The sequence below is a fragment of the Mobula birostris genome, chromosome 9 (assembly GCF_030028105.1).
Source record: "Mobula birostris isolate sMobBir1 chromosome 9, sMobBir1.hap1, whole genome shotgun sequence".
Taxonomy (NCBI): Eukaryota; Metazoa; Chordata; class Chondrichthyes; order Myliobatiformes; family Myliobatidae; genus Mobula; species Mobula birostris.
This window is the reverse complement of record NC_092378.1, coordinates 154910770-154938354: the sequence shown is the minus strand read 5'-3', so window position 1 is coordinate 154938354 and position 27585 is coordinate 154910770. Positions and strand designations below refer to the sequence as shown.

General features: G+C 47.8%; 1 protein-coding gene across 2 annotated transcripts in view; it reads right to left on the bottom strand.

Annotated features, from left to right (window-relative positions):
* Positions 1-10182, bottom strand: part of sbk1 (SH3 domain binding kinase 1) — a 51321-nt gene extending 41139 nt beyond the window's left edge. For both annotated transcript variants that reach the window (XM_072269233.1, XM_072269232.1), the window contains exons 1-2: positions 9884-10182; positions 1346-1542 (exon numbers count right to left, since the gene is read on the bottom strand). In XM_072269233.1, coding sequence (XP_072125334.1) covers positions 1346-1535 — 190 coding nt within the window. In that variant the 5' untranslated portion in view covers positions 1536-1542; positions 9884-10182. The remainder of the gene's footprint in view (positions 1-1345; positions 1543-9883) is intronic.
* Positions 10183-27585: the final 17403 nt, after the last annotated feature.

The following is a 27585-nucleotide window of genomic DNA, read 5'->3' as shown; positions in this document are numbered from 1 at the left end:
CCCTAGAATGACTTCAAGTTTATTGTCATGTATACAACCAAACGAGACAACATTCCACTGGACCATGGTGCACCCACACAACGTGTACACACACAGCACATAAACCAAAATATTATACTGTAAATGAGTTAATAAAATATAATTCAAAACGCAAGTAGTAAAGCGCAGCACAGATAAGCAGTTCACTGTCCTAGTGACGAGACCTCGATGACAGCAGGGTATTCATTAGTCCATAGCCTGGGGAAAGAAGCTGTTACCCAGTCTGACATTCCTATCCACCATTCATTTATGAACTTCCTCTTGTCCCAAACCTTTTGCTCCACCTTTCCCAGCATCAGCACCCAGACCCTGCAGCTCCTCACCACCCTCATCTTACACATACTCAGAGGCTCTGTCCTATTTCGCACACCACCCCCAAGCTGTCAAGTGCCTAGATGCCCCCAGTCAGGTGCTGCAGAGAAAGATTTGCCACAGAGGCTGGCAAACACCATACAATTGCTTCTGTGTGGTACATCAGTCACTGAAAGCAAGCATGCAAGTACAGCAGGCAGTGAAGAAAGCTAATGGCATGCTGGCCTTCATAACAAGGGGAATTGAGTATAAGAACAAAGAGGTCCTTCTGCAGCTGTACAGGGCCCTGGTGAGACCACACCTGGAGTACTGTGTACAGTTTTGGTCTCCAAATTTGAGGAAGGACATTCTTGCTATTGAGGGAGTGCAGCGTAGGTTCACAAGGTTAATTCCCGGGATGGAGGGACTGTCATATGTCAAAAGATTGGAGTGACTGGGCTTGTATACTCTGGAATTTAGAAGGCTGAGAGGGGATCTTATTGAAACATATAAGATTATTAAGTGATTGGACACGCTGGAGGCAGGAAGCATGTTCCTGCTGATGGGTGAGTCCAGAACCAGAGGCCATAGTTTAAGAATTAGGGGTAAGCCATTTAGAACGGAGTTGAGGAAAAACTTTTTCACCCAGAGAGTGGTGGATATATGGAATGCTCTGCCCCAGAAGGCTGTGGAAGCCAAGTCTCTAGATGCTTTCAAGAAAGAGATGGATAGAGCTCTTAAAGATAGCGGAATCAAAGGTTATGAGGATAAGGCAGGAACTGGATACGGATTGTGGGTGATCAGCCATGATCACAGTGAATGGCGGTGCAGGCTCGAAGGGCCGAATGGCCTACTCCTGCACCTGTTGTCTATCTCTGCCCGAGAGGCTCTGCTGAAAGACAGACCCATTAGAAACTCACAGCGTTCACTCATGTTACAACTGTACCTGGTGCATCGTTCATCACTGACAAGCCCAGCTCACCATCAGGTTAGCCTGTGTACCGTCTCACATTACCTGCGACTCTATGAATCACCAGTTCCACCTTGCCATACGTCCCCTTTCCCAGCTCTCGAATGAAATCGTAGTGTTTGTGGATGTCCGAGGTCAGCAGGCTCCGCACGGTCAAACCCTGTGTGTCGTCGGTTACGCCCACCATGCTGTGCGAGCTCCGGGTTGGTTCCTGCTCGGTCCCACAAACATTCATCCTAGCACTGGAAATGTGTCAGAAGATAAGCGATTAGCAGGCCAGCGGTGGCAGGGGGCAACTTTGACACAGTAATCCCGGACATTGGGTTTCTACCTTCCCGCCTTCAGTCCAGACACCTTCTCCCCAGAAGAGATTATACAGATGCTGGAAATCTTGAGCAATACACACACACACAAAATGCTGGAGCAACTCAGCAGGTCAGGCAACATCTATGGGGGAAGGGGAGGGGATTAAACAATTTAAGTTTCGGGCTTCTTCAGCACTGGAAAGGAAGGGGGAAGAAGCCAAAAAGGAAGACAGTAGGAGAGGAGAGAGTACAAGCTGGCAAGAGATAGGTGAACCCAGGTGAGGGGGAAGGTGGATCAGTGGGGGATGGGGATGAAGTGGGAAACTGGGAGATGGTAGGTAGCAAAGATAAAAGGCTGAAGAAGGAATCTGATAGGAGAGGGGAGTTGGCCATGTCCACTGGGAAGAAGGAACGGTACCAGACAGAGGGTAGAAGCAAAGGGATAGGGCGAAAGGGAGTACCAATAGGTTTTTTTAAAAAAACCACAGGAACAATCTCATTCACTAAAGCATTACATGCCATTTCAGTGGGGAGTTTATAGTCATGTGCAAAGGTCTTAGATGTGTAAAGAAAATCTGTAAAGCAAAGATGCCTTGAAAACTAGAGAAATGAAAAGTTTCTAAATATCAAAAAAATTACTAAAAAGAGCAGTAAACAGTAAAAAAAAACTAAATCAAATCAATATTAGGTATGACCACTCTTTGCCTTTAAAACTGCATCAGTTCTCTTAGTGCAGTTTTATAAGAAAATCAGCTAGTAGATTGTTCCAAGCATCTTGGAGAAATTGCCTCAGTTCTTCTGCAGACTTTGGCTGTCTCACTGGCTTCTGTCTCTCCAAGTAATCCCAGACAGCCTCGATGATGTTGGGATCAGGGCTCTGTGGAGCCCATTCCATATCTGTTGCTGAATTCCTTGTTCTTCTTTTTACTGAAGATTGTTCTTTATGACCTTGGCTGTGTGTTTTGGGTCATTGTCCTGCTACAGAATGAAGTTGGGACTGATCAGATGCCTCCCTGATGATATTGTCTGATGGATGAGAATCTGCATGGAGAATTCCATTAATTCTGACTGGATCACCAACTCCATTTTCAGATACACAGCCCCAAACCCGCAGGGACCCTGCACCTGCAGGGTGTTTCACTGGTGGCTGCAGACTCTCCTCCATGTAGCGCTCTTCTACAGACAAACAGCCTTCTACTGAATGATAATAGAATGGATGTGGAGAAGCTGTTTCCAATAGTGGGGAAGTCTAAGACCAGAGGACAGAGCCTCAGAATAGAGGGGTATCCTTTTCATAAGGAGATGAGGAGGAATTTCTTTAGTCAGAGAGTGGTGAATCTGTGGAATTCTTTGCCACAAGCAGCTGTGGAAGCCAAGTCTTTATGTATATTTAAGGCAGAGGTTGATAGATTCTTGATTGGTCAGGACATGAAGGGATGCGGGGAGAAGGCTGGAGACTGGGGCTGAGAGGAAAATTGGATCAGCCATGATAAAATGGCGGAGCAGACTCGATGGGCCAAATGGCCTCATCCTGCTCCTATACCTTATGGTCCTGTTGGAGCAAAAATTTGAACTTTTGGCCTATCAGTGCAGAGCCTTGCTGCCATTGTTCAGCACCCTAGTCCTTGTGTTTTTGTGCATAGGTGAGTCTCTTGGCTTTGTTTCCACTTCAGAGGAATGCTTTTTGGCAGCAATTCTTCCATGAAGACTTTATCAAGACTTCTCCAGACTTGGGTTCCAGTGGTTTCTGTGAGCTCAGAGCTGGTAGTACTGTACTTCTTCCAGTTTAGGAGGGACATTAGCTTGACGTAACTCTCATCTGCTGCACTCAGTTTCCATGGCCAACTACTGCATTTCTGATCATCAACCTCACCTGTTTCTCCATGCTTCTTCAGAACAGCTTGGGCAGCACATCTTGAAACTCCTGTCTGCTGCAAAATTTCTGCTTGGGAGAGACCAGGATGACCACCTTGTGACTTGTTGCTGTGCTCACTCTTGCCATGGTGTAAGAATTGATGATTTGAAGGTTAACTCACATCTGCAACACCCTCACCTTTTAGTTTGGTTGTCCTTCACCCAGTTTGATTCCTTCTACACCCATTTCCGTTTGTTAATCAGTTTAATTCATTCAACTCATTCTGTCATTGATCATTAGCACCTGTTTGTTATCTTTGTTTAATCATGCACTGGGCTACATACCTGCAAAGTAATTACCATTTTATTTGAAAACTGGTCTATTACTTAATATGTTACTTTCCCTGGGGTGGGGTGTCAGGGAGGGGTAGCACCTCTGGTGGGGGAACATGTCGCGTCCTTTTCAAGGCGGTTAGTCCACCTTTGGTCCCCACCTGGCACTCAGCTCTCACCTGTGGCTCCCTGTAGCTGTTTGCATGTGACTGCGGCCACACCCTGGGCAACGGCTTCGACAAGCCGGCTAAACCAGGTGAGGGTAGCCGACGGGTCTCAAACCCTCGGTGAGATAGGGAGTTGTCTACCCCAGCATGTGAAGACAGATTCCGGCGGATTGAGTGGACGAGACCACTGGAAGGTCCAACGGTCAAGAAGGTGGTCTCTGCAAGCATCGTGGAACGTGTAGAGCAGGATAAGACACAGAAGACGTCCTGGTCATCCACTGCGCCTAGTCCCATCTCCAGCCATCTTCACTGTCTTGCCACTGGATCCAGATGGGAATTGGGAAGAGAGAGCAAGGCTGACGCTGCACAACTCTCCCTCACTTAAATCCAAGTCACGCGCTAGTCTTGACACCATCAAAGCCGGCTGGTGGCGTAGTGGCATCAGTGCTGGACTTCGGGGCGAGGGGTCCCGAGTTCGAATCCAGCCGGCTCCCTTGCATACTTTCCATCTGCGCTGGGTTGAGCGTCGAGCTAGCAACTCGACCTTGTAAAAAGTACTAATGGTGTTGAGGTCTTCATCGATGACGATGGATGAACCTTAAATTAATGTTACTTTCTTTAATGAAATAAGAATTCTCTCTAATATAATATATAATTTTTTTGGAAAATTAACATTTCTTGCACTTTTCTACTGACACACTAATTCAGAATATCTAAAACAAAATTTATATAAAAACTCTGGGGTGCACAAGACTTTTGCACAGTAATGAATCTCTGGGGAACAGCGGGAAATGTCAGATTTTTGTCCATTATATATTCCATTGCAGTCAGCCGGCTGGTGGGGGAGGGGGAGGGGGAGGGGGAGGGGGAGGGGGAGGGGGAGGGGGAGGGGGAGGGGGAGGGGGCCCCAATACTAGAGGGCATGGGTTTAAAGTGAGGGGGGAAAGATTGAAAGGTGAAGGGCAATGCCCCCACCCACCTCACACAGAAGGTGATGAGAATATGGAATGAGCTGTCGTGTCAGAGATGGGTACCATTACGATATTTAAAAGACACTGGATGGACATGTTGATAGGAAATATTTACAGGGATGTGGGCCTAACAGACAGACAGAAATGGCACAGGCTCAGTTAGGCAGCTGGGTCAGAAGGGATCAGTTGGGCCGAGCGGTCTATTTTCTATGCTTGTATAGCTCTGTGGTAACAACAGTAAATCAGGGTCAGGCTCAGTATTTATCTGTTGAGTGATAGTGTGTGGAATGGGCCCTTCCAGCCGCACTGCCCAGCAACCCCACAACCTTGATTTTACCCTGGCCTACTCATAGAACAGTTTACAGAGACCAACTAACCTACCCGGCATGTCTTTGGACCATGGGAGGAAACCAGAGTACCCAGGGAAACCCCACACATTCTACTGGGAGGAGGTGCAAAGACTCCTTACAGACCGGTGCAAGAATTGAGCTCCAAAACACCCTGAACTGTTACAGTGTTGCACAAAACCACCACTCTACCATGGCATGTCACTAACGCATGTCATCAAATTTGTTGCTCTACAGCAGCAATACGTAATAATAAAATCTGAAATCTGACGGTGGAGGGGGAGAAGCTGTTCCTAAAACATTGAGTCTTCAGGCTGCTGTACCTCTCCGATGGTAGCAATGAGAAGAGGGAATGTCCCGGGAGATGAGGGTCCTGAATGTTGGATGCTGCCTTTTTGAGGCATCACCTTTTGAAGATGTGCTCGGCGCTGGGGAGACGAGTGCCCAGGATGGAGCTGGCTGAGTTACAACTTTCTGCAGCTTTTAATGATCAATCAGAGGTAACTATCCCATAACTTATCCTGGTGCTGTGGTGAAGTTTGATGTAAATGATGGAACTTAACACTTTTAAAATATGCATGCCAAGGTAGTCTAGAGGTCAGTGTGACACTACTACAGCCCCGGGGGTCGGAGTTCAGAGTTCTATTCTGGTGCCGTCTGGAAGGAGTTTGTACGTTCTCTTTGTGACGAGGTGTGGGTTTCCTCCCGCTGCTCCAGTTTCCTCCCACAGTCCAAAGGCATACCGGTCAGTAGGTCAATTGGTCATTGTGAATTGTCCTGTGGTTTGACGAGGGTTAAATAAATAGGTTGCTGGGCGCAGTGGTTCATCAGGCCAAAAGGGACTGGTCCACGCTGTATCTCTAAGTAAATAAATATCACAAGAGACTGGTATATAGGCACATGGATAACAGAAGAATGGAGGACTATGTCGAAGAGAAGGGATAGATTGATGTTGGAGGATGTTAAAAGGTTGGTACAACATTGTGAGCTGAAGGGTCTGTACTGTGACTCTAGATAGATTTCTGTCCAAGCCATGACCAATGAGAAAGATTGTAGGTTTAAGCTCCCTTTACCATGAACTTGAGGAACACAGAATGTGAAATGAGCATTCCTGCTCCTCATCAGAGGGAGCAGGGAGTACAGGCCTGCTGCTTACGGCTCTCGGCTGCCGCAGACAATTCCAGCTCTCATTTCCCTCATCCACTTCCCACTCAAGTGACGAACTTGCTGATGATACAAAGATAGGTGGAGGGGCCGGTAGTGCTGAGGAAACGGAGAGTCTGCAGAGAGACTTGGATAGATTGGAAGAATGGGTAAAGAAGTGGCAAGTGAAATACAATGTTGGAAAGTGTATGGTTATGCACTTTGGCAGAAGAAATAAACAGGCAGACTATTATTTAAATGGGGAGAGAATTCAAAGTTCTGAGATGCAACAGGACTTGGGAGTCCTCGTGCAGGATACCCTTAAGGTTAACCTCCAGGTTGAGTCGGTGGTGAAGAAGGCGAATGCAATGTTGGCATTCATTCCTAGAGGAATAGAGTATAGGAGCAGGGATGTGATGGAGAGGCTCTATAAGGCACTGGTGAGACCTCACTTGGAGTACTGTGGACAGTTTTGGGCTCCTTATTTAAGAAAGGATGTGCTGACGTTGGAGAGGGTACAGAGAAGATTCACTAGAATGATTCCAGGAATGAGAGGGTTAACATATGAGGAACGTTTGTCCGCTCTTGGACTGTATTCCTTGGAGTTTAGAAGAATGAGGGGGGACCTCATAGAAACATTTTGAATGTTAAAAGGTATGGACAGAGTGGATGTGGCAAAGTTGTTTCCCTTGATGGGGGAGTCTAGTACGAGAGGGCATGACTTAAGGATTGAAGGGCGCCCATTCAGAACAGGAATGTGAAGAAATTTTTTTAGCCGGAGGGTGATGAATCTGTGGAATTGGTTGCCATGGGCAGCAGTGGAGGCCAAGTCATTGGGTGTATTTAAGGCAGAGATTGATAGGTATCTGAGTAGCCAGGGCATCAAAGGTTATGGTGAGAGGGCGGGGGAGTGGGACTAAATGGGAGAATGGATCAGCTCATGATAAAATGGCGGAGAAGACTCGATGGGCCGAATGGCCGGCTTCTGCTCCTTTGACGCAAGGGAGTCTGCGGATGTTGGAAATCTTGAAACACAAAGTACTGGAGGAATTCAGCAAGCCAGGCAGCGTACATGGAGGTTAAAGCTTCTGCTCCTGCCCTTTCCGGTGCTGATGAAGGGTTCCAGCCCAAAACGTTAACTGTTTTAGATATATTAATAAATGCTGTCTGACTTGCTGAGTTCTTCCAGCATTTTGTGTGTGCAGACAGTTCCAGTGTAAGTACAAGCAGTGCAGTCTCTCAAGTCGAGCATGACGCTCTCCTCGGGGATTGTCTATCAGCAGACCCTCAGGTGACTGTGGAGCAGGCTCACGCCACGGGCCGAGGGGACGGCAGGGCGAGAACCCCTCCTGTCCAGTGACCAGCAGAGGACAGTGTGGCTGGGAAAACAAGGAGGTCAGAACAGAGAGCATCTGAACAAACTGGAACACATTCTATCTCGGTCAAAGACAGACAAGCTTCATATTAATGACTTCCCACAGGAGTGCGGGTTGGTGGTACTGCACCTGTCTCTCTCCTTCCCCACTTCCATTCTCTGAGGACATGACATAATTCCATTACTTGCGTCAGCCAGGTTCAACGAGTGTATTTGAAATTCAGCACATTCATCCAGCAGCCGCTGATTTCAATCAGCTCCATTAACTCGGGGCATTTGATATTTCTTCCCCTTCAGCCAGTTCCCACCACCCCCAGATTGTTTCCTGCCGCCCGGCAATCACGGGTGAACGCTGCCATAGGGCAGGGTTCACTCAGACCGACACGAGCTACCCACTCTCCACACTGTTGGGAAACTCTACAATTCATTCAAATGCAAATTCGATCAGCTTCTTCAGAAAAACATGCTGGGAGATGGTCTGAGTCACTGGGAGACGGTGTCCGGTTCGCGCGGCATGGGCTTCGAATAAGCAGATGGACCTTTCGTTCCCAGGGCTTCACTAGTGAGCCCTTCCCCATTCTATGTCCGTGTCTACTGTGGACCAGTGAGTAGGGTTAAAGATTCAAGCTTGCTCAATGTCATTTCCTGTACCCAAGTGTAAAGGAGAACAAGATACAGTAATTGTTCCGACGCGGCACACAGAAATACAATAAGATCAAGAAACACACACACACGCACGCTCTGGTGAAAGGATCTGGTAAACAAGACCTTCTTGTCCACGGTGTCACGAGTTGGGTCAGCATTCGTCAGACATCCACTCCCACCCCTTCCGCGAGTACCCCGTGTCGGCAACTGGGCGTCATCGGAGGGTGAGGTCGTGGGACTCAGATGTCGGGTCAAGTCAGATCGCCACAAACCATGGGGACGCTTGCAGAGAAGTCTCCGAAAGACTTTCCGGTAGAACCCAGCAGTTCTACACATCGCGCTGGACGTCCCAAAGCGCGCCGTGGATCTGTCAGCACCTTGGCCAGTGCGCGCACAGCAGCATGCCACCGCTCTAATTGAGCATCTCCCGCTTCTGTGTTAACATCCGAGGCGGGGGAAGCAAACACAGGGGAGAACATCGCTTGTGTCCCGGGACGTTTATGGTAACTCGATGGGGACTCGCGGGATCTCGGTTTATGATCATGCTGGAGGAACTCAGCAGGTCGAGCAGCACCTATGGGAGAGGATTAAGGACTTTGATGAAGGTTGTCAGTCTGAAACGTCGACTGTTCGTCGCTGTTGCCTGACCCGCTGAGTTTCTCCAGCATTTTGTGTGTGCTACTCTGAAGTTCCAGCATCTCTTGTGTTAATGACCTCGGTTTAAAACTATCGGAACGGGCGGGAAACCATGGTACTGTGCTCCGGGAGAAGGAGGGTGTAACCCGAGACCGGAGCCATATAAAGTTTAACTGGGTGGAAACTCCGTGGTGAACTGAGTCTCGGCATTACAGAACTCTGAAGTCCGTGGAGAGATCTGAAAGCCTCCTACAAGGGTGACAGGTAGGCGGGACTGGGATAAATCCGAGACACAATCTGTCAGGTAAAACAAAACTCATCCGGGGGCTGTGCTTGTGTTCTGGGTGTTCAACTGGCCGTGCCGAGTGAAAACGCCGTGTTTAACCGCCAGCACCCCAGGAGAACAGCGAGCACTGGAGGGAGGATCCCGGTGGGTGGGCGCTGGAAATCCCCGCCCCCTCTTCCCGGTTGTAAAGGGTGAAACCTGGAAAAAAAACAAGTGGACACTCAAGTGCGGGAGAAGGAAGGGCTCGAACCGCGGACACTCTGACAAGCGCTTCGATCCCTCACACCGAATTTGCCTGCGCCCCGGGCCCGGGAAACCCACCGGATCACTGCCCGTGTCAAACCATCCCGAGTGGGTAAACGGCAGCCGCTTCCGACCTTCTTGCAGCGACCTCCCGGGGCAGCCGGCGACAAGCAGACCCACAGCCGGAGCCCAGCCACAACTGGGGAGGGGAGGGGTGAAGGCTCTTTGTGTTCCTTGCAAGCACCTGAATGGGCGGCGGCAGGCTCCGGCGCACTCACCTGCAGCTCCTGGACACCCGAGCCTCCTCCACATGCTCCCGCTCCCGCGGCGCGTCCAGCCTTTCCTGTCTGTTGCCCAGTTGGAAGTGTGGGGGTGCCTCCCTGGGGCGGACCGCGGCTGCGAGAGTGACCGTGCACCCCTCGCCTCCTCAGCAACCGCCAGGGTCCCAGTCGTGTTCCTTTGTCCCCGCTCCGTCTCCTCTCTGCTCGCTGCCGGTCTCTCCGGGACGGGCTTCACGCTCTGCCCTCCTTGTTTGCTGCAGGACTGACGCCGACCCTCATGCCGCTCCGCTCGGCTCGGCTCGCTGCCCCACTGGAACAACAGCTCACTATCGCTCATTCACATAATGCTGCGCCCTACACCAGCGCTGGGTCCTAGCGCACGTCTCAGTCAAGCATTAAACCCTTTCTATACTGCGCAGGGTCCTAGCGCCCGTCTGAGTGAGGCGTTAACCCTCCCCGTTCAACGTGGGATCCTAGCGTCGTTCTCGTTCAGGCGTCGAGTCCTTTCTCCTTCACAGCGCTGGGTCCTAGCGCCAGGTTATTCTGCTCTCAAGTCCCTCCTCCTGGGTCTAGGAGTACAACTGATTTTAATGCAGTTACCAATTCACCAAGGAAACAGTCTTCGTTACCAAACCCAATTTATGTGAATTATCCCACCAGAAGAGATTTATTTCTGTAGAAAAGAATATTAAGTACATGGGAATGATTGGGGGGGGGGTGAAGATATATAACTCGAACCAGAGCAGTGGAGGGGATTGGCAAAGCAAAATATAACATTGTGGCACAACACGAGGAAATCTGCAGATGCTGGAAATTCAAGCAACACACACAAAATGCTGGTGAACGCAGCAGGCCAGGCAGCATCTATAGGAAGAGGTCAGGAATTCATGTTTAGGATTTGGACTACACGGCCTCTGGGTGGTGGGTGGTGGGTGCAGATACAATACAGTATCTGAGAAAGGAACAGAGACAGAACAGGGGCTGGGAGGAGCTCTGTCACTCTGAACTGACAGAGTTGAAAATCTCCCTCCAGTACTACTTCAGTGTCTGGTGGAACATCCTGCAAACATCCCACATATTTACAGCTCACCACTGTCTTTATTTCTTCCCTCAACCCAGGAGGTTGTTGCTATCTTGAAGCTAAGGGTTTTTTTTTCTCTGTTAGGAATTGGTGTTTCTGGTACAGCACAATATCAGTTGTGACAAACTAATTAAACTCGTAATTACAAACACAAGAAAATCTGCTGATGCTGGAAATCCAAAGCAACACACACAAAATGCTGGAGGAACTCAGCAGGCCAGGCAGCATCTATGGAAGAGACTGTTTATTCCTCTCCATAGATGCTGCCTGGCCTGCTGAGTTCCTCCAGCATTTCTGTGTGTTGCTCGATATCTATGATAATCTTGTAAATCTCTGTCCGATCTCCCCTCAGCCTCCAGTGTAAACAACCCAAGTTTGTCCAATCTCTCATCATAACTGATCCTGATGAAGGGTCTTGGCCTGGAATGTTGACTGTTTATTCCTCTCCATAGATGCTGCCTGGCCTGCTGAGTTCCTCCAGCATTCTGCGTGAATTGCTCTGGATTCCCAGCGTCTGCGGAATCCCTGGTGTTTGTGGGTTAGGGTTAGTAAATTGTGGACACGGCGGCTGTGTCGGTGCTGGAAATGTGGCAACACTTGCGAGCTGCCCTTGGCACATCCTCAGACATGTTGACACATTTCACGGTATATTCTGGTGTACAGATAAGGCTAATCTTTATCTTTCATTTTTTAAACTATTCTAGTCGGTGGTGAGGGGGTTTGGTGGTTGGGGTATGACAGGCCAGGTGACCTGGGACGATTGGCAGAGCTGTGGCATATGGGATTTACCCCTGATGTGGGAATCCTTTGGGGAGAGCAAACAAGAGAAGGATATACCCAGTGGATGCTGTTGTTCTGGGGAATTCCTCCTTGTCCTGATACTGGTGACTCCCCAATACCTCCTCCATACTATTGGAGGGAGTCAGATAACCCCTTCCCCCCTCATCACCAACACGGATTTAGATGGCTGGGTTAGTAAGTTTGCAAATGATATGAAGATTGGCAGTGTTGTGGATAAGACTGGCAAAGAATACAGTGAGCTATAGATCAGTTGCATATGTGGGCAGAGAAATGGCAGGTGGAGTTTAACCCAGACAAATGTGAGGTGTTGCACCTTGAGCAAACGTAAAGAGACAGTAAAACCCTTAACAGCATTGATGAGCACAGGGACCTCGGGGTCCAAGGTTATTTCTCCCTAAAAGAGGCTGCACAGGTTGTTAGGGTGGTTCAGAAGGCAAATGGCATGCTTATCTTTAGTAGTCGAGGCATTGAGTTCAAACATCAGGAAGTTATGTTGCAGCTTTATAGAACTCTAGTCAGGCAGTATCTGGAGCGTTGCAAACAGTTCTGGGCATCCCATTATAGGAAGGATGTTGAGGTTCATCAGATGCTGTCTGGATTAGAGGGCTTTGTGCTACAGCAAGAGGCTGGGCAAACTTGGGTTGTTTTCTCAGGAGCGCTGGAGACTGAGGGAGATCCGATAAAGATTTATAAGATTGTGAGAGGCAGAGATAGAGTAGACAGACAGTATCTTTTCCCAGAGTTGAAATGTCTAATACCAGAGAGCATGCATTAGAGGTGAGAGGCGGTAATTTCAAAGGAGATGTGAGAGCCAAGTTGTTTTACACACAGAGTGGTACGTGCTGCCTGAGGTGGGGTTAGACGCAGAAACATTAGAGACTTTTAAGAAATGTTTAGATAGGCACACGAATGTGAGGGATATGGACATTATGTAGGCAGAGAGGATTAGTTTAGTTGGCCATTTGATCATAAATTCATTGGATTGGCACAATATTGTGGGCCGAATGGCCTGTTCGTGTGATGTACTGTTCGGTATTTCATGTACCCCATTCTGGAGTGAGCTCTACTATTCGTGCCCTGCCATGAATGAGGCTCAGCCCATTGGGTCAAATTTCCCACCGTGCTGATAAGCAACTGGGAGCAGGAGATGGCCAGGGTACCTGTCATGGTCACGGCTGATTGCCCCGGGCCCCATCTCATGTCCCGCACCAGTTCCCTCGATTCCCTGATCTTTAAATAGATGTACCACCTTTTATGTTATTTTGTGTTTATTTAGAGATTCAGCATGGAACAGGCCCGATGAGCTGTGCCGCCCACCGACCCCCCGGTTTAACCCGAGCCTAATTACAGGACCGCTCACAATTAACCTACTCGCCAGCACAGCCTCGGACTGTGCGAAGAGAGCCACGCGATTACAGGGAGGAACGTACACACACGGAATTGAGCTCCGAAATTCAGATACCCCAAGCCGGAATAGCGTCACAGTAACCGCTGCAGTACCATTTTCCACAGCGCTGACAATCAGGGATCATAAACGACTGGGAGCAGGAGTCAGCCGCTCGACCCATCCGTCAAACCTGTCCCAGTCACAGCGGGTCAGCCCCAGCTCTCATCTCTTCTCCTGCATCAGTTCCACATTGCCCTCAATTTCCTGATCTTTAAACAGATCTGTCTCCTCTTCAGTACCCCAGTGATGGAGTGGGATATGAGGAGACCCGGGCAGCAGGGGAGCGGAGGCTGGGAGAAGGAAAGGCCCAAAGTCAGCGGCGTCCCTGCGGCAGAACAGCAGGATCCAGGCTGGAAGCGCTGGGCTCTGTGCGCCCTCTAGTGTCACCCTGCTGCATGTACAACCCCGAGCAGGTCCTGTACTGAAGTTCACATTCAAGTTTGATTGTCATTAAACCCTACATGAATACAGCTAAACGTCACAGTGTTCCTCCAGGGCCATGGAGCAAAGCATGGTACCAACAGCCACCCTCAGCACACGGCACAAGTACGATAGCAGCAATTATATAGTTGCACAAGCGAATGTACAAAAAATATAATCTAGCCCAAGTCCCCGAGAGTCATGTCCCTGTAGATTGATGGTGCCGGCAAAAACAAGCCTGTAGCAGTCCGCAGACAACAGCAATCCAGCCTGTCTTCCACCAAGCAAACACTGGCGGGCAGCACTGATGGGCGAGGCCAGCCCCCAACCTGTCAAGGACACCAGCGTGCCCGCTGCACCTCTGCCGTCTCCCACACCACCCCCGCTGGGTGGCTGCAACAGGCACGAGAGCCTAGTCCTTGTTGCTGTCCGGGCCGATGGGCCATCTCACTGCAGACTCACACATTCAGACAGCAGAACGTATGTAGAGGAGCACCTGAGAAATGTTAACTGCCAATCACAAAGTGGCATGGTAGTTAAACAGTTAACATGACGCCTTACAGTGTCAGCGGCCCGGGTTCGATTCCTATCACTGAACATAAGGCGTGTGTACATTCTGCCTGTGACCGTGTGGCTTTCCTCCAGATGCTATGGTACAGATTCGTATATTAATTAGTCGCACGAGTGTAATTGGGTGGCGTGGCAAGGGCTCGTTGGGCCGGAAGAGTCTGTCACTGTGCTGGATCTCAAAAGAAAATAACAAACCAGATGTTCAGTGTTCTCTATCCTGTTAGTGCCAGATGTTCAGAAAGTTTGGTAGGTCTATAGATAAGCCTGAATTGGTTCCTTAAGGTTGTCATAGCCGGGGGCAGGGGTGGAATAGTAGGGACAAGCTCCCACTACCCATTAAATGCTCCCAATGGCATACATCTCGAATAGCCTCTGACGACCAGGTCCAGCTCTTGGCCTTCACGTGTGGTTTAGCTACCAAGCCCAGCTACCATTTCTACTGACAGGACAAAGGGCAAAGGTGGATTACTGGTGCCTTAAAACCAGCTTCTTCAGGCAGATGGGCTCATCAGCTGTGATTGGCAGCTCATCCAGGAGAAGGAAAACTCTGACCTCAAACCTCCGCTGACTTTTCAGTTTCCAAGAACCTTATGTCTCGTTATTGTAACTTCACACACCTCAGGACCCTGACACCTGCAACTTCTGCCTTATTGCTAGTGTTTTCCACAGAGAAGACTGATAGAAAATACTTACTCAATTTGTGCTCTACTTCCTTGTCCCCTATTACTACCTCTCCAGCATCGTTTTCCAGCCTCTCTTTTACACTTTATGTATCTGAAGAAACTTCTGGTATCCTCTTTAATATTATTGGCTAGCTTACTTTCATATTCCATCTTTACCTTCTTAATGACTTTTTTAGTTGCCTTCTGTTGATTTTTAAAAATTTCCCAATCCTCTAACTTCCCACTAATTTTTGCTCTATTATATGCCTTCTTTTTTTGGCTTTGACTTTTTTGTTAGCCAGTTGTGTCTCTTTCCAGTAGAATATTTCTTCCTCTTTGGGATGTATATATCCTGTGCCTTTGGAATTTCTTCCAGGAATTCCAGCCATTGCTGCTCTGCCGTCATCCCTGCCAGTGTTCCTTTCCATCCAATTCTGTCCAACTCCTCTCTCATGGCTCTGTAATTCCCTTTACTCCACTGTAATACTGATACATCTGACTTTAGTTTCTCCTTCTCAAATTTAAGGGAGAATTCGATCATATTGTGATCACTTGCTTCTAAGGGTTCTTTTACCTTAAGCTCTCTAATCAATTCTGGTTCATTACACAACACCCAGTCCAGAACAGCTGATCCCCGATGGACTCAACCACAAGCTGCTCTAAAAAGCCATCTTATAGGCATTCTAGAAGATCCCCCTCTTGGAATCCAGCACCTACCTGATTTTCCCAATCTCCCTGCATATTGAAGTCCCCATGACTATTGTAACATTGCATTTATGGAATGCACTTTCTATTTCCTGTTGTAATTTGTAGGCCACATCCTTACTACTGTTTGGGGGTCTTTTTACCCTTGCAGTTAGCTCTATCCACAATAATTCAACATCTTCCGACCCCAAGTCACCTCTTTCTAATGATTTGATTTAATTTTTTACCAACAGAGCAACGCCGCCCCCTGCCTTCCTGTCTTTTCAATACAATGTGTATCCTTGGACATTAAGCTTCCAGCTATAATCTTCTTTCAGCCATGATTCAGTGATACATGCCAATCAGTAACTGCTACGAGTTCATCTACCTTATTCCATACACTGCGTGGATTCAAATATAACACCTTCAGTCCTTTATTCACTTTTTTCGATTTTGTCCGCCTTTTATGTTACAACTCATCCTGTTGACTGCAATTTTGCCCCATCAGCAGCCTCTCGTCCCTACACGTTGCCTCTGTCTGTAAACCAGCTACCTCATCTTCAGCGCTATCATCTGCCTTTCCTACCATACGTCTGGCATTGAAATACATGCAGCTCAGGACACCAGTCACACCATGTTCAACTTTTTGATTTCTGACTTGGTCTGAGGTCCTATCAACATCTATCTCCATAACCTCTCCACTACCTGTTCTGGCACTCTGGTTCCCATCTCCCTGCAACACTAGTTTAAACCCCACTGTGCAGCATTAAGAAACCTTCCCGCTGGGATATTAGTCCTCCTCCAGTTCAGGTGCAAGCTGTCCCTTCTGTGCAAGTGCCACCTTCCCTGGATGAGAGCCCAATGATCCAAAAATCTTATGCCCTCCCTCCTACACCAACTCCTTAGCCACGTATTAAACTGTATAACCTTCCTAATACTGGCTTCACTAACATATGGCATGAGTAGCAATCCTGAGATCACAACCCTGGAAGTTCTTCCTTTTAACTGAGCACCTAACTCCCTGAACTCCTTATGTCGAACCGAGTCAGCCTCCCCACCGCGTCATTGGTACCTGCAAGGACCATGACCTCTAGCTGTTCACCCTCCCGCTTAGGAATGGTAAGAAGAAATGGTAGGATTACACAGGGTTTCTGCAATAGAAGGATGTGGTAAACAGAGGTTAATACCAGTCTAACGGGGGGGGGGGGGGTCGTCATCATCCTGGAGGCAACATACCATCCGGGACTCTTGATCTTGCCCACAGCACCTCCTGTCCGTTCCCCTAACTACAAATCCCCTATTGCCACAGCGTTCCTCTCCTCTCCCCCCCTCCCACTTTCCTTCTGAGTTACAGAGCTTGATTCAGTGTCAGAGACCTGACCACTGTGACTTTCCTCTGCGAGGTCATTCCCACACCCCCCACAGTATCTAAAGTGATATACCTGTTGTTGAGCAGGATGGCCACAGGGGTTCTCTGCACTGGCTTCATAACCCCTTTCCCCTTTCTGACTGTCACCCAGTTTCCTGTGTCTTGCACCTTGTGTGTAACGACCTCTCTATATGTCCTCTCTATCACTCACTCAGCCTCCTAGTTCCAGCTCCAACTCCTTGTCGCAGTTTGTTAGAAGCTGCAGCTGGATGCATTTCTCATAACTGTTGTCGTCAGGGTCACTGGATGTCTCCCTGCCTTCCCACATCCTGCAAGAGTAGCATTCAACTATCCTGCCTACCATCTGTACTGTCCTAGCTGAGCAGATATAAAGAAGGGGTGAGGAAAAAGCTGAGCTTTTCTTTTGCTTTCCTTTCTCTGACTGAAGCCTCGAAGAGCTGAAGCCCCAAGATCACCACTCTGACCCTGCCCACTCAGACACTGGCTGCTGCTCTCGTCCCTGCCTTCCTTTAACTTGCTCTTGCTAATCAATCCCAAACACCGACTGGTTGCCGGTCATGTGCTTGTGGATGCTCCTTGTATGACGCCATGTGCCCGTGGATGTTACGGCAGGTAAGCTTTGCATGGCATCCCTACACATGCAGGCTTTTGCATTCTAACTGGCCTCATCACCGTCTGGTATGGGGAGGCTCCTGTGGAGGAACAAAATAAGCTGCAGAAAGTTGTAAACTTAGCTACATTGGCACTAACCTCCATAGTATCCAAGACATCTTCAAGGAGTGATGTCTCAAAAAGGCAGCATCCATTATTAAGGACCCTCATCACCCAGGGCATGCCCTTTTCTCACTGTTACCATCAGGGTGGAGGCACAGGAGCCTGAAGGCACACACTTAGCGATTCAGGAGCAGCTTCTTCCCCTCTGCCATCCGATTTCTGAATGGACAGTGAACCCATGAACACTACCTCACTACTTTTTTATTTCGATTTGATTTTTGCAAAGACAACTTATTTCTCGACATGTGCCGATGATATTAATCCTGATTCTGATACCCAATAAACTTGGCTTCATAAACTGCCCCCGAGACAGACAAGGCCACGGGAAAACACGATGAAATGGGCCAGGCGTCAGTTCATGAGTTTGTGTCGTCTGTGAGTTTATATGCTATGTACAGTATGTAACGTGCAAGCGAGTGTAATTGTCTGTTATTCACCACTGTACGAACAGGATATGGTGAGATTAAAAGTAAGCCCCATAACTGAACAGAGAGGCAATTCTCTGTAACAATTCAATTTCAAATCATAATGAAAAGAATACTAATGCTGGGAATCTGGAGTTGTGACAAAGAGTTCAATATGTGAACTGGGTTCCGGTCTTCACAGACACTGTCAAAACCTGCTGGGGGTTTGGCACTCCCTGTTTTCAGGACAAGGTCACAGTTATCTATGTCCTATTTGTTTTAACTGATGGTTAACTATTGATTGAGTCTGCTGCTTATGGTTCACTGGCTGTACACACTGGAGACAACAGAATGGCAGATGGTGGAATCCAGAACCACAAACAATCTGCCGGAGAAACTCAGCGTGTCGAGCAGCGTCTGTGTGGGGGAAGAGAAATTGTCACCGATTCAGCAGACAGTTAGTTACACATCCCGCAAACGCTGTTGTAATCCTGGGTCACCCTGGTCAGAGGTAGCAATGTGCTCGATACGTTCTGCCATAGGAAACAAATGTACACCATGTGGGAGGGGTGAGAGAGGTGAGCTGTGCCAAACAAGTGAATCATTTAAAAACAACTATGAAAATTTTACATCAAACTGTTGCCTAACTGGGATCCAATCAGTAAACAAGGGATTGGGACTAAGTGAGTTGGGTTTAAAAAGTTTGAAGTTTGCAAGGTAAGTAGGTGAATTTGTTTGTGTGCTGAGGTCCAGTGAAAACCATTGTTATGGATGCTCTCCATACAGAGAGTTAAATGATAGAGGCCAACAATGTTTACCGTAATCTCCGGTGCCCACGTCCTGTCTTTACCCTTCTGTGCTTTGTATGTGGAAAGAATACCTCGGATTCTATGGTTATCGGTGAACTACGTCTGGTTTAACAGAAACGTGCTGGAGTTAACGGTCAACAAGGCAACTACACTAACCCAGGTTACCTGGCCAGGTCACTGCACTCCAAAACTAGTGACGTTTCATCCACAATCAGGTCAAATTTTGAGTAACTGGCAGGAGAAGGGGACTTTAGTTGGTAAGATGAGGTCAGTCTTTCGGTAAGATGGCGGAGTGCTTGGATGCAGCAGCCTCCCTGGGGTCAACCAAAGGTTTTTTGTCCTTTTTACGACTGCAGGACAATGTTGGGCATTAAGAACTTCAGGGACTGCAGATGTACCCCGTCAGCGAGGTGCTGAACTGGCTACAGACCATATTTCTGCCTTCCTGTAGTAGACACTGGAGTCAGTGTGCAGTCTAACTGCATGTGATTGGCTACGATGCTTCTCTTGTGGTCGTAAGACCCTGTCGGATAATGATAACGTAAATTGATGCAAGTCCATTTTCCTTGGCGAGGCAGACGGTGGAGGGAGCTGTATGTCCTCAGTTGTAGCAAGGACTAGGCCTCAAGCCGTGGGCTTGCCTGTTGCAGCAGCCCAGGAGAGGAGACTCCAGAGGTGGTGTAGTGCACTGTCCATGCCGAGTTGGGAGCTGGCCCCTCCTGCAGGTACTGCCCTTCAGTGGAATGACAAGCTGGATTGTGTGTATGCTCATCTGCAGACTGCTGAGAATTCCTTGTTTTTACCAATAACACCCATGCACCATCAATTTACAGGACATAAAACTCAGGGACTTTGGCTATTATATTTCTTTGTGTGACAGTATTGTACTGCTCTCTTATACATGCTATATGTGTCCTGTGCCGTGTATGACCATTGATACTGTGTTTTGTTCCTTGGGCCCAGAGAAACGCTGTTTCGTTTGGCTATATTCATGGATATCCATGTATGGTTGAACAGTAGTTAAACTTGAGCTTGTACTTGTAGAAGCTGTCACATATCTTAACGTAGACAAGGAATTTCAGGGAATCGTCAAGGAGTGAATGTCTTAGGAAGGTGTGAGACCTGTGACAATGAAGCCAGTAGTTTTCAGCTGTTTCCTCTCTGTCTTCAAGAAAAAAGTTTGTATTGTTACAAACATTATGTTATTCAGTAATGCACATAAATTGTTGCTCCTTGAGGCACCTTTTCTGTGAAGTGCAGGTGAGGATCCAGTGTCCACAGCAAAGTCTTTGTCATATCTACAAGGTGTGGGGTTGGTCCTGGAGTCCCACAGGACTGGTCAGGTCAGGCCATTCCCTCTGAGCTACTGACTACTTCCATGTCAGAATGAACTCGCTGGGATCGGGGTTCTTGAGTTCTGCCTTTCAATGAAGGCCAGAGTAAAGTTCTCCTGATGGTCAACCACAGAGCCAGTGTGTGATCATCTTGCTGTTGTTCCACTCTGCAGGCAGTAACTTTGCCATTTCTTTAGCGTTTGTCTGTTTTTTACGAGGCCGAGTTGCCGGCTCGACGCTCAGCCCAGCACGGATGGAAAGCATGCACGGAGCTGGCCGGATTCGAACGCAGATCCACTCGTCCCAAAGTCCGGTACAGATGCCACGACACCACCGGCTGGCTTGTATGATTATCCACAAACCTCTTTATCTGAAGTATAAATCAGGAGCATATCAAATTCAGTTTATTGTCCTGTTCACAGTTACAGTGAGGTACAGGTAGGAAATGGCCCATCTGCACCAGTTTCACGTACGCATAAGACAGGGCATCATTTTTACAGGAAATATGCATAAATTATGCAAAACAATGAGGAGCAAGAGGGAAAAAGACTGTGCAAAGACGCAGGACCTTGATTACACTACAGTAAGGAGGCGTCATTACGGCTCGGGGTGTCAGCCATCCCCTGTCAGGAGTCTCTGTACATCCCTGTGCACTGTGTGGGTTTTCTCCGGGTCTCCATAGTCCAAAGGCACATCGGGTAATCTAAGCGGTCATTGTAAGCTGTCCCGTGATTAGCTTGGGGTTAGATCAGAGTTGTCAGGGGTTGCTGGAGTGGCAGTTCAAAGGCCCAGAAGGGCCCACTCCGTGCTGTATCTCTAAATAAATTAAAAAGGTGCTATCAGGGCGAGGTGACCTCGGCCATGTGAGAGGTGGCCCTTGTGGTGTGTTCCTGAGATAGCAATCAGGTTGTGCAGACTCGTTGGGCCAAGTTGCCTAATTCTCCTCCTATCTGATGGACAGCCAACCCGACGAAGGGTCTCAGCTCAAAGCATCGACTGTCCTTTCCCTCCACAGATGCTGCCTGACCTGCAGAGTTCCTCCAGTGTTGCTCTATTGTCCTTTGCTTAGTTCCACCAAACCAAGGCATTTACCCAATTTGATCCTCACTCCTGGATCCCACTGGTAAAAGTCTCTGGTAGACGACGGAGGCTAAAGTTTAGTCTGCAGACGTTTGACCGAGGATTAATGGTTAATCCCAGGAGGACTTACCCAGTCATGTTTTGACCTGATGTTTTGTGGGCAACTAACAAAAGTAATAATTATTCTACTAAAGATTCTTTTACTCTACTATGATCACTGCAGCCTGTAATTTCCCTCTGGGGGTTGTGCTTTCGAACCGTCTGTACGACCTGGCGTTTTTGCGGTATTCTGAAGGATTTGGCGAACTGGGCATTTGGGAATGCAGGTACGGCCGCGGCGGCCATTGCTGGAGTAGACTTGAGGCCGCATTGAAACTTTGGTCTGGATTGAAGCGGTGGAGCTCGGCCTTGAGAGTGAAAAGAGAACTGGTGTTTAGCTATTTACACGCTGAGTCAGATTGAAAAGTTAAGATGCTGAGGCGGAGGGTAGAGCACAGCTCACTACTTTGTCACCTCAGCGCTGAACCGGCTCTCTGCCTGTGGGTTCATTTTCATGGACTCTGCAGATCATGTTCTGTCTGGTACTTGTTTGCATTTTTCATTGCTTGCATGAATTGTTCTTTTTTGCAGATTGGAGTTTGACAATCTTTGTGATGTGGGTTTTTTGTGAGTTCTGTTGTGTTCCTTTGTTTTGTGGCCACCTGCAAGAAGACGAATCTCAAGGTTGTTCACAAGACCATAAAATATAGGAGCAGGATGAGGCCATTTGGCCCATCGAGTCTGTGTCGCCATTTCATCATGGCTGATTCAATTTTACTCTCAGCCCCAATCTCCTGCCTTCTCCCCGTATCCCTTCATGCCCTGACCAGTCAAGAATCTATCAACCTCTGCCTTAAATATATCTAGTGACTTGCCCTCCACAGTTGTGGTAACATTCCACAGATTCACCATTCTCTCACGAAAGGACTTCCTCCTCATCGCCGTACTAAAAGGATGCCCCTCTACTCTGAGGTTGTGTCCTCTGGTCTTAGACACCCTACGGCTACAAAACTAAGTATTCAACAAACAAATACTTGGCTAGGTGTGTGTCGGCCGTCCTATATCTGCCACACACTTTCCCAACCGTTCTTCAGCACTGATCATGACCTCAGCGTGAGGAGGAGCCCCTGGAGACAAAGGAAAGCTCACGAGTCTCTCGCACGTGCAACTCTTATACCCCTGAGGCACACGGAACCGGACACTGGTGCCGTGGTACACAGGGCCACCAATGGGAATGAGCTGCTACATCCCCTGAATGTGTCATTCGGCAAGCAGCACGACAGAAGCAGCTTTCAACCAGCAAGTAAACTAACCCTTCACATTACAGGGAAGGAGGACAGGGTCATGCACTTTGATTAAAGGAATAAAGGCGTAGACCACTACAGACTGATTTCTAAACAGGGATAAAATTCAAAAATCAGAAGTGCAAATGGACTTGGGATTAAAGGTTAGCTTGCAGGTTGAGTTGGTGGTGAGGAGAGCAACATGTTAGCATTCATTTCAAGAGGACTAGAATATAAAGGCAAGAATGTAATACTGAAGCTTTATCAGGCACTGGTCAGACCACACTTGGAGTATTGAGAGCAGTTTTGGGCCCCTTATCTTAGAAAAGATGTGCTGGCATTGAGAGGGTCCAGAAGAGGTTAAAGTTCAAGGTAAGTTTATTGTCATTCAACTGTTCAGCTGTTCACACGTATAACAGCAAGTAAAACAACACTCAACCATTCACACATATACCGCCAGGTGAAACAACATACAACCGTTCACATGTATACCGCCAAATGAAACAATGTTTCTCCGGACTAAGGTGAACAACATAAGGTACATTTATGATGCAAGTTTAAAAAGTAAACAGTATATCGATACTGGTGTTTCATACGTGATGAGACCTGGGTGGAGGCAGGGAGTTCAGTAGTTTCACAGTCCGGGGGAAGAAGCTCCTTCCCACCCTGACAGTTCTTGCCCTAATGCTACAGAACCTCGTGCCTGATGGTGGGGGGCGGTGTTCAAAGACAGACGGGAGGGATCATCACCCTGCATACACAGCACTCCTGACACGTCACTGATGGGTGGAACAGAGGTGATGATCCTCTCGGCAGTTCTCACAATCCTTTGTAGGGACTTGTGGATAGATGCCTTGCAATTCCCACACCAGACCAGGGAATTGAATGAAAGGATTACCATATAGAAGCTTCTGATGGCTCTGGGCCTGTACTCTCTGGAGTTTAAAAGAATGGTGTTCCGGGGTAGGTGGATTTCATTGAAACCTATTGAATACTGAAAGGCCTAGATAGACTGGACGTGGAGGGTATGTTTCCTGTAGTTGGGGAGTCGAGGACCAGAGGGCACAGCCTCAGAATTGGAGGGACGTCTCTTTAGATCTGTCACGGTACGCTCCTGGAGGACTAGACCCACATGAAGACGACCACAGGCTTTCTCTGTCACTGGAGTCACTCAACCCAGGAGCTGCGGAGAGCAGCTCACCACTGGACACAGGAATGGAGTGATGGCCAGGCTGAGCTGCTTGTCGTGTCCAGGCCCCGCAATCTTATCCGAGAGCCGAGTCCACAAAACTTGAGCCATCTCCCCTCGACACCCACAATCCCATTCAGGGTTGCAAGTAGGAGGTACCTGTATGGACTGCTGCTTCACACCCTCCACTTCCTTGCCCTTGTCCACCATCCCGACACGCCATGGCGGTCAGTCTTTCCTCCTGGAGGTGAGACTTCCCCAGTGGAAGTCCCTTTATGAGGGTGTTCTTCCCATGCACCTGGGGGATCTAGTGTAGAGGCTGCTGCATAGAGCAGTGCCCTGCAATAGGTTCTTTAGTTTGTACATGGATCTCCCAGCCGCATGTCACTTCTGCCAGCTGGAGGAGACGGTGTACCACATGTACATGGAGTATCTGAGGCTGCAGCCCCTTTTTGCGTATCTGCGTGGGCTGCTTCTCACCTCCTGGTTGCATTTTATCCCCACCCTATTTATATACGGTCATCCAGTAAGGAGGGGGGCATGGAGGGATGAGGACGTCCTTTTCAACTTGCTCCTGGGGCTGGCCAAAACTGCCATCCGTGGGTCTTGGAAACAGGATCTGCCCGGGCAGACTGCCTAGCAATGTTCAGGGGTATGTTTGTGCCCGGGTAAATACTGAGAAGGAACGCACGCTGTCCACGGCGACCATAGAGGCGTTCCGGGACCGTGGGGCTCCACGGGGGGGGGGGGTGAGGGTAATTGCCATCACTGACAGAGATGGAAACAGTTTGGTTTAATGTGTAATGTCTATTTGTAGTGTGGTAATTGTGTTAGTCACTGGTTTGTATATATAGCACTGAATTCGTAATAAAGATATTTTGTATGTTGAAAAAAAAGGAGTGGAGGAATGCCAAGGCTCGCAACTCGACGCAGGGGTGGAGGAATGACAGATTCCCAATGAAGAGACAGAAATCAGAGGTTAGACACAGGAATACCAACAGAGCATGGAAAGAGCAACTGAGCCACGCTGTGAGACAAATCATTTTCTCCGACACAATCAGTCCGCGGAGGCACTGAACAAGAGTCCTCATAGAACGTGGGAAACAGGTGACAAGATTAAACTGAAAGTACAAGGGCTTAACGGCTCTCGTTAACGGAACGATTAGTAAATACAGGGGCTCAAGAACCGCATTAGCTCGATGCTTTACAGCAATTCGCAGAGACCTCAGCGCTCATGACGAGAACAGAGATAAGGAGGAATTTCTTTAGCCAGAGGGTGGTGAATCTGTGAAATTTATCACCATGGTCGGCTGTAAAGGCCAAGTCATTGGGTACATTTAAAGCGGAGGTTGACAGGTTGTTGCTTAACCTGACAAAGGTTACAGAGGGAAGGCGGGAGAATGGTGTTGAGAGAGGTAAAGCTATAGGTCAACCATGATGGAATGGTGAAGCAGATGATGGGCCGAGTGGCCTGATTCTACTCTTGTATCTGATGGTGTAATTACAATGATAATTCAGGACAGGGTGGGGTAAAGTAAACCGGGAGAGATGAACAGTGGAGACACTAGTTTAGATCGATAGATTTCCATACAACCATAAGACATAGGGGCAGAATGAGGCTATTCAGCCCATTGAACCTGCTGCATCATTCCATTATGGCTGATTGATTATCCCTCTCAACCCCATTCACTTGCCCTTTTCCTGTAACCTATGACACCATAACTCATCGAGAAACTATCAACCTCTGCTTTCAATATATCTGATGATGTGGCTTCCACAGACGTCTGTGGCATTGAAGTCCACAGGTTCACCTCCCTCTGATTAAAGACGTTCCTCCTCATCTCTGTTCTAAAGGGCCGTCCTTCTATTCTGAGGCTGTACTCTCTGGTCTTGTACTCCCCCCTGTAGGAAACACCCTCTCTGCATCCACTCTATCCAGGCCTTTTGATATGGTAGGATTCAATAAGACCCACCCCCCCCCCCATTCTTCTAAACTCCAGCGAGTACAGGCCCAGAGCATGAAACACTCCTCAAACATTAACCCTTCCATTCCTAAGATCATTAATGTTGAGTGTTGATTAACATAATCATTAATCTCCAGTGTTAAGATATCCTTCCCAAGGCACTGCCCTCAAAATACTCAGTAATACCAGATTCTCTCTAACTTTTGAGAGCGTACTGGGGAGATTTACCAACATGATGCCTGGATTAGAGATCACGTCTTACGAGGATAGGTCGTGTGAGCTAGTGCTTTTCTCTTCACTATCGAGTTCAAGTTCAGTTTAATCTCGTTCAACCGAATACGTGTACATGGCCAGATGAAGCAACCAAGGTGCACAACACAGTACAAATAATTCAGAGAAAAAAACAAAGTAATATAAATAAATTATCAAATAATAAAATATATTCCTGAAGAATGACGTTCAGTGTAAGGTATATTTACAACACAAGTTAAAAAGTAAACAGTATAACACTACTGGTATTTTATATGTAATGAGAGCGATGTGCCTATAAAAAGTATTCACTCCCCCCCAGAAGTTTTTGTGTAACCCTCCCACACATACTACCTGACCTACTGAGTTCTTCCAGCAGGTTGCTGGGTTCTCTCGATGGATTGATTCACGACAGTAGACATTTCAGGAGGATTTTCTAGCAGTGTGCTATATCAGTGAGCAGTTTCTGTAGTTAACATGAGGAAGTTAAGGATGGTATCAGTTTGAATGATAAGGCAAAGAATACTCTGAAAGTTGGTGGTTGATGAGAGGATGTTTAGAAACCAGCCGATGATTACTCAATTGATAAATAAACTTGAGAATGTGAGAAACAAACAGATAATTAAAATGCTAACAGGAAGTTCATAAAAGACATAGGAGCAGAATTAGGCCATTCAGCCCATTGAGTCTGTTCCACAAAGAAGGAGGTATGCAACCAGGAAGGACAGCTAAAGTAAAGCAACACACAAAAAAATTGCTGCCTGGCCCGCTGCGTTCACCAGCAACTTTTTTGTGTGTTGCTTGAAATTCCAGCATCTGCAGATTTCCTCGTGGTTGCAGCTGAAGTAAATCTTGTTTCCTTGCTGGAAGAGGCTAGAGAATTAATAAGTAAAAACAGAAAAATTACAGAGATCATTGATAATTTTGGATTGATCTTTTAGGGATAAATCCCAATAAAAATTGATATTAGATGCTGGTGAGAATACACACAAGATACTATATATGGGGTAGTGGGGAGAGCACACCTGGGCTACTGTGAACACCTTTAGTCTCCACATTTAAACAGGATTAGGTTCATGGGGTGGATGAAGGGGTTGACATATGAAGAGGAGTTGAGCTGGTTGAGCCTATGATCATTGGGTTTCAGGAAACTGATAAGAGGTCTCAGTGAAATCTACCAGCAACATAAGAGATTCTTCAGATGCTGGAAATCTTGGGAAAAAAAACATATACAAAATGCTGGAAGAACTCAGCAGATCAGAATAAACAGTTGATGCTTCGGGCCGAGATTCTTCATCAGGACTGGAAAGTCGGAATGAGCCAGTCTTGATGAAGCGTCTCAGCCCAAACCATCGACTGTTTATTCCTCTCCATAGATGCTGCCTGACCTGCTGAGTTCCTCCAGCGTTTGTGTGTGTTGTGAAACATATCAGTGTCTGAGAGACATTAACAGAGTCAAAGATTTACGTTGTTTATGCCCCCGCACCCCGCCTGGTTTATTTCCATTTTCTGTTGCACC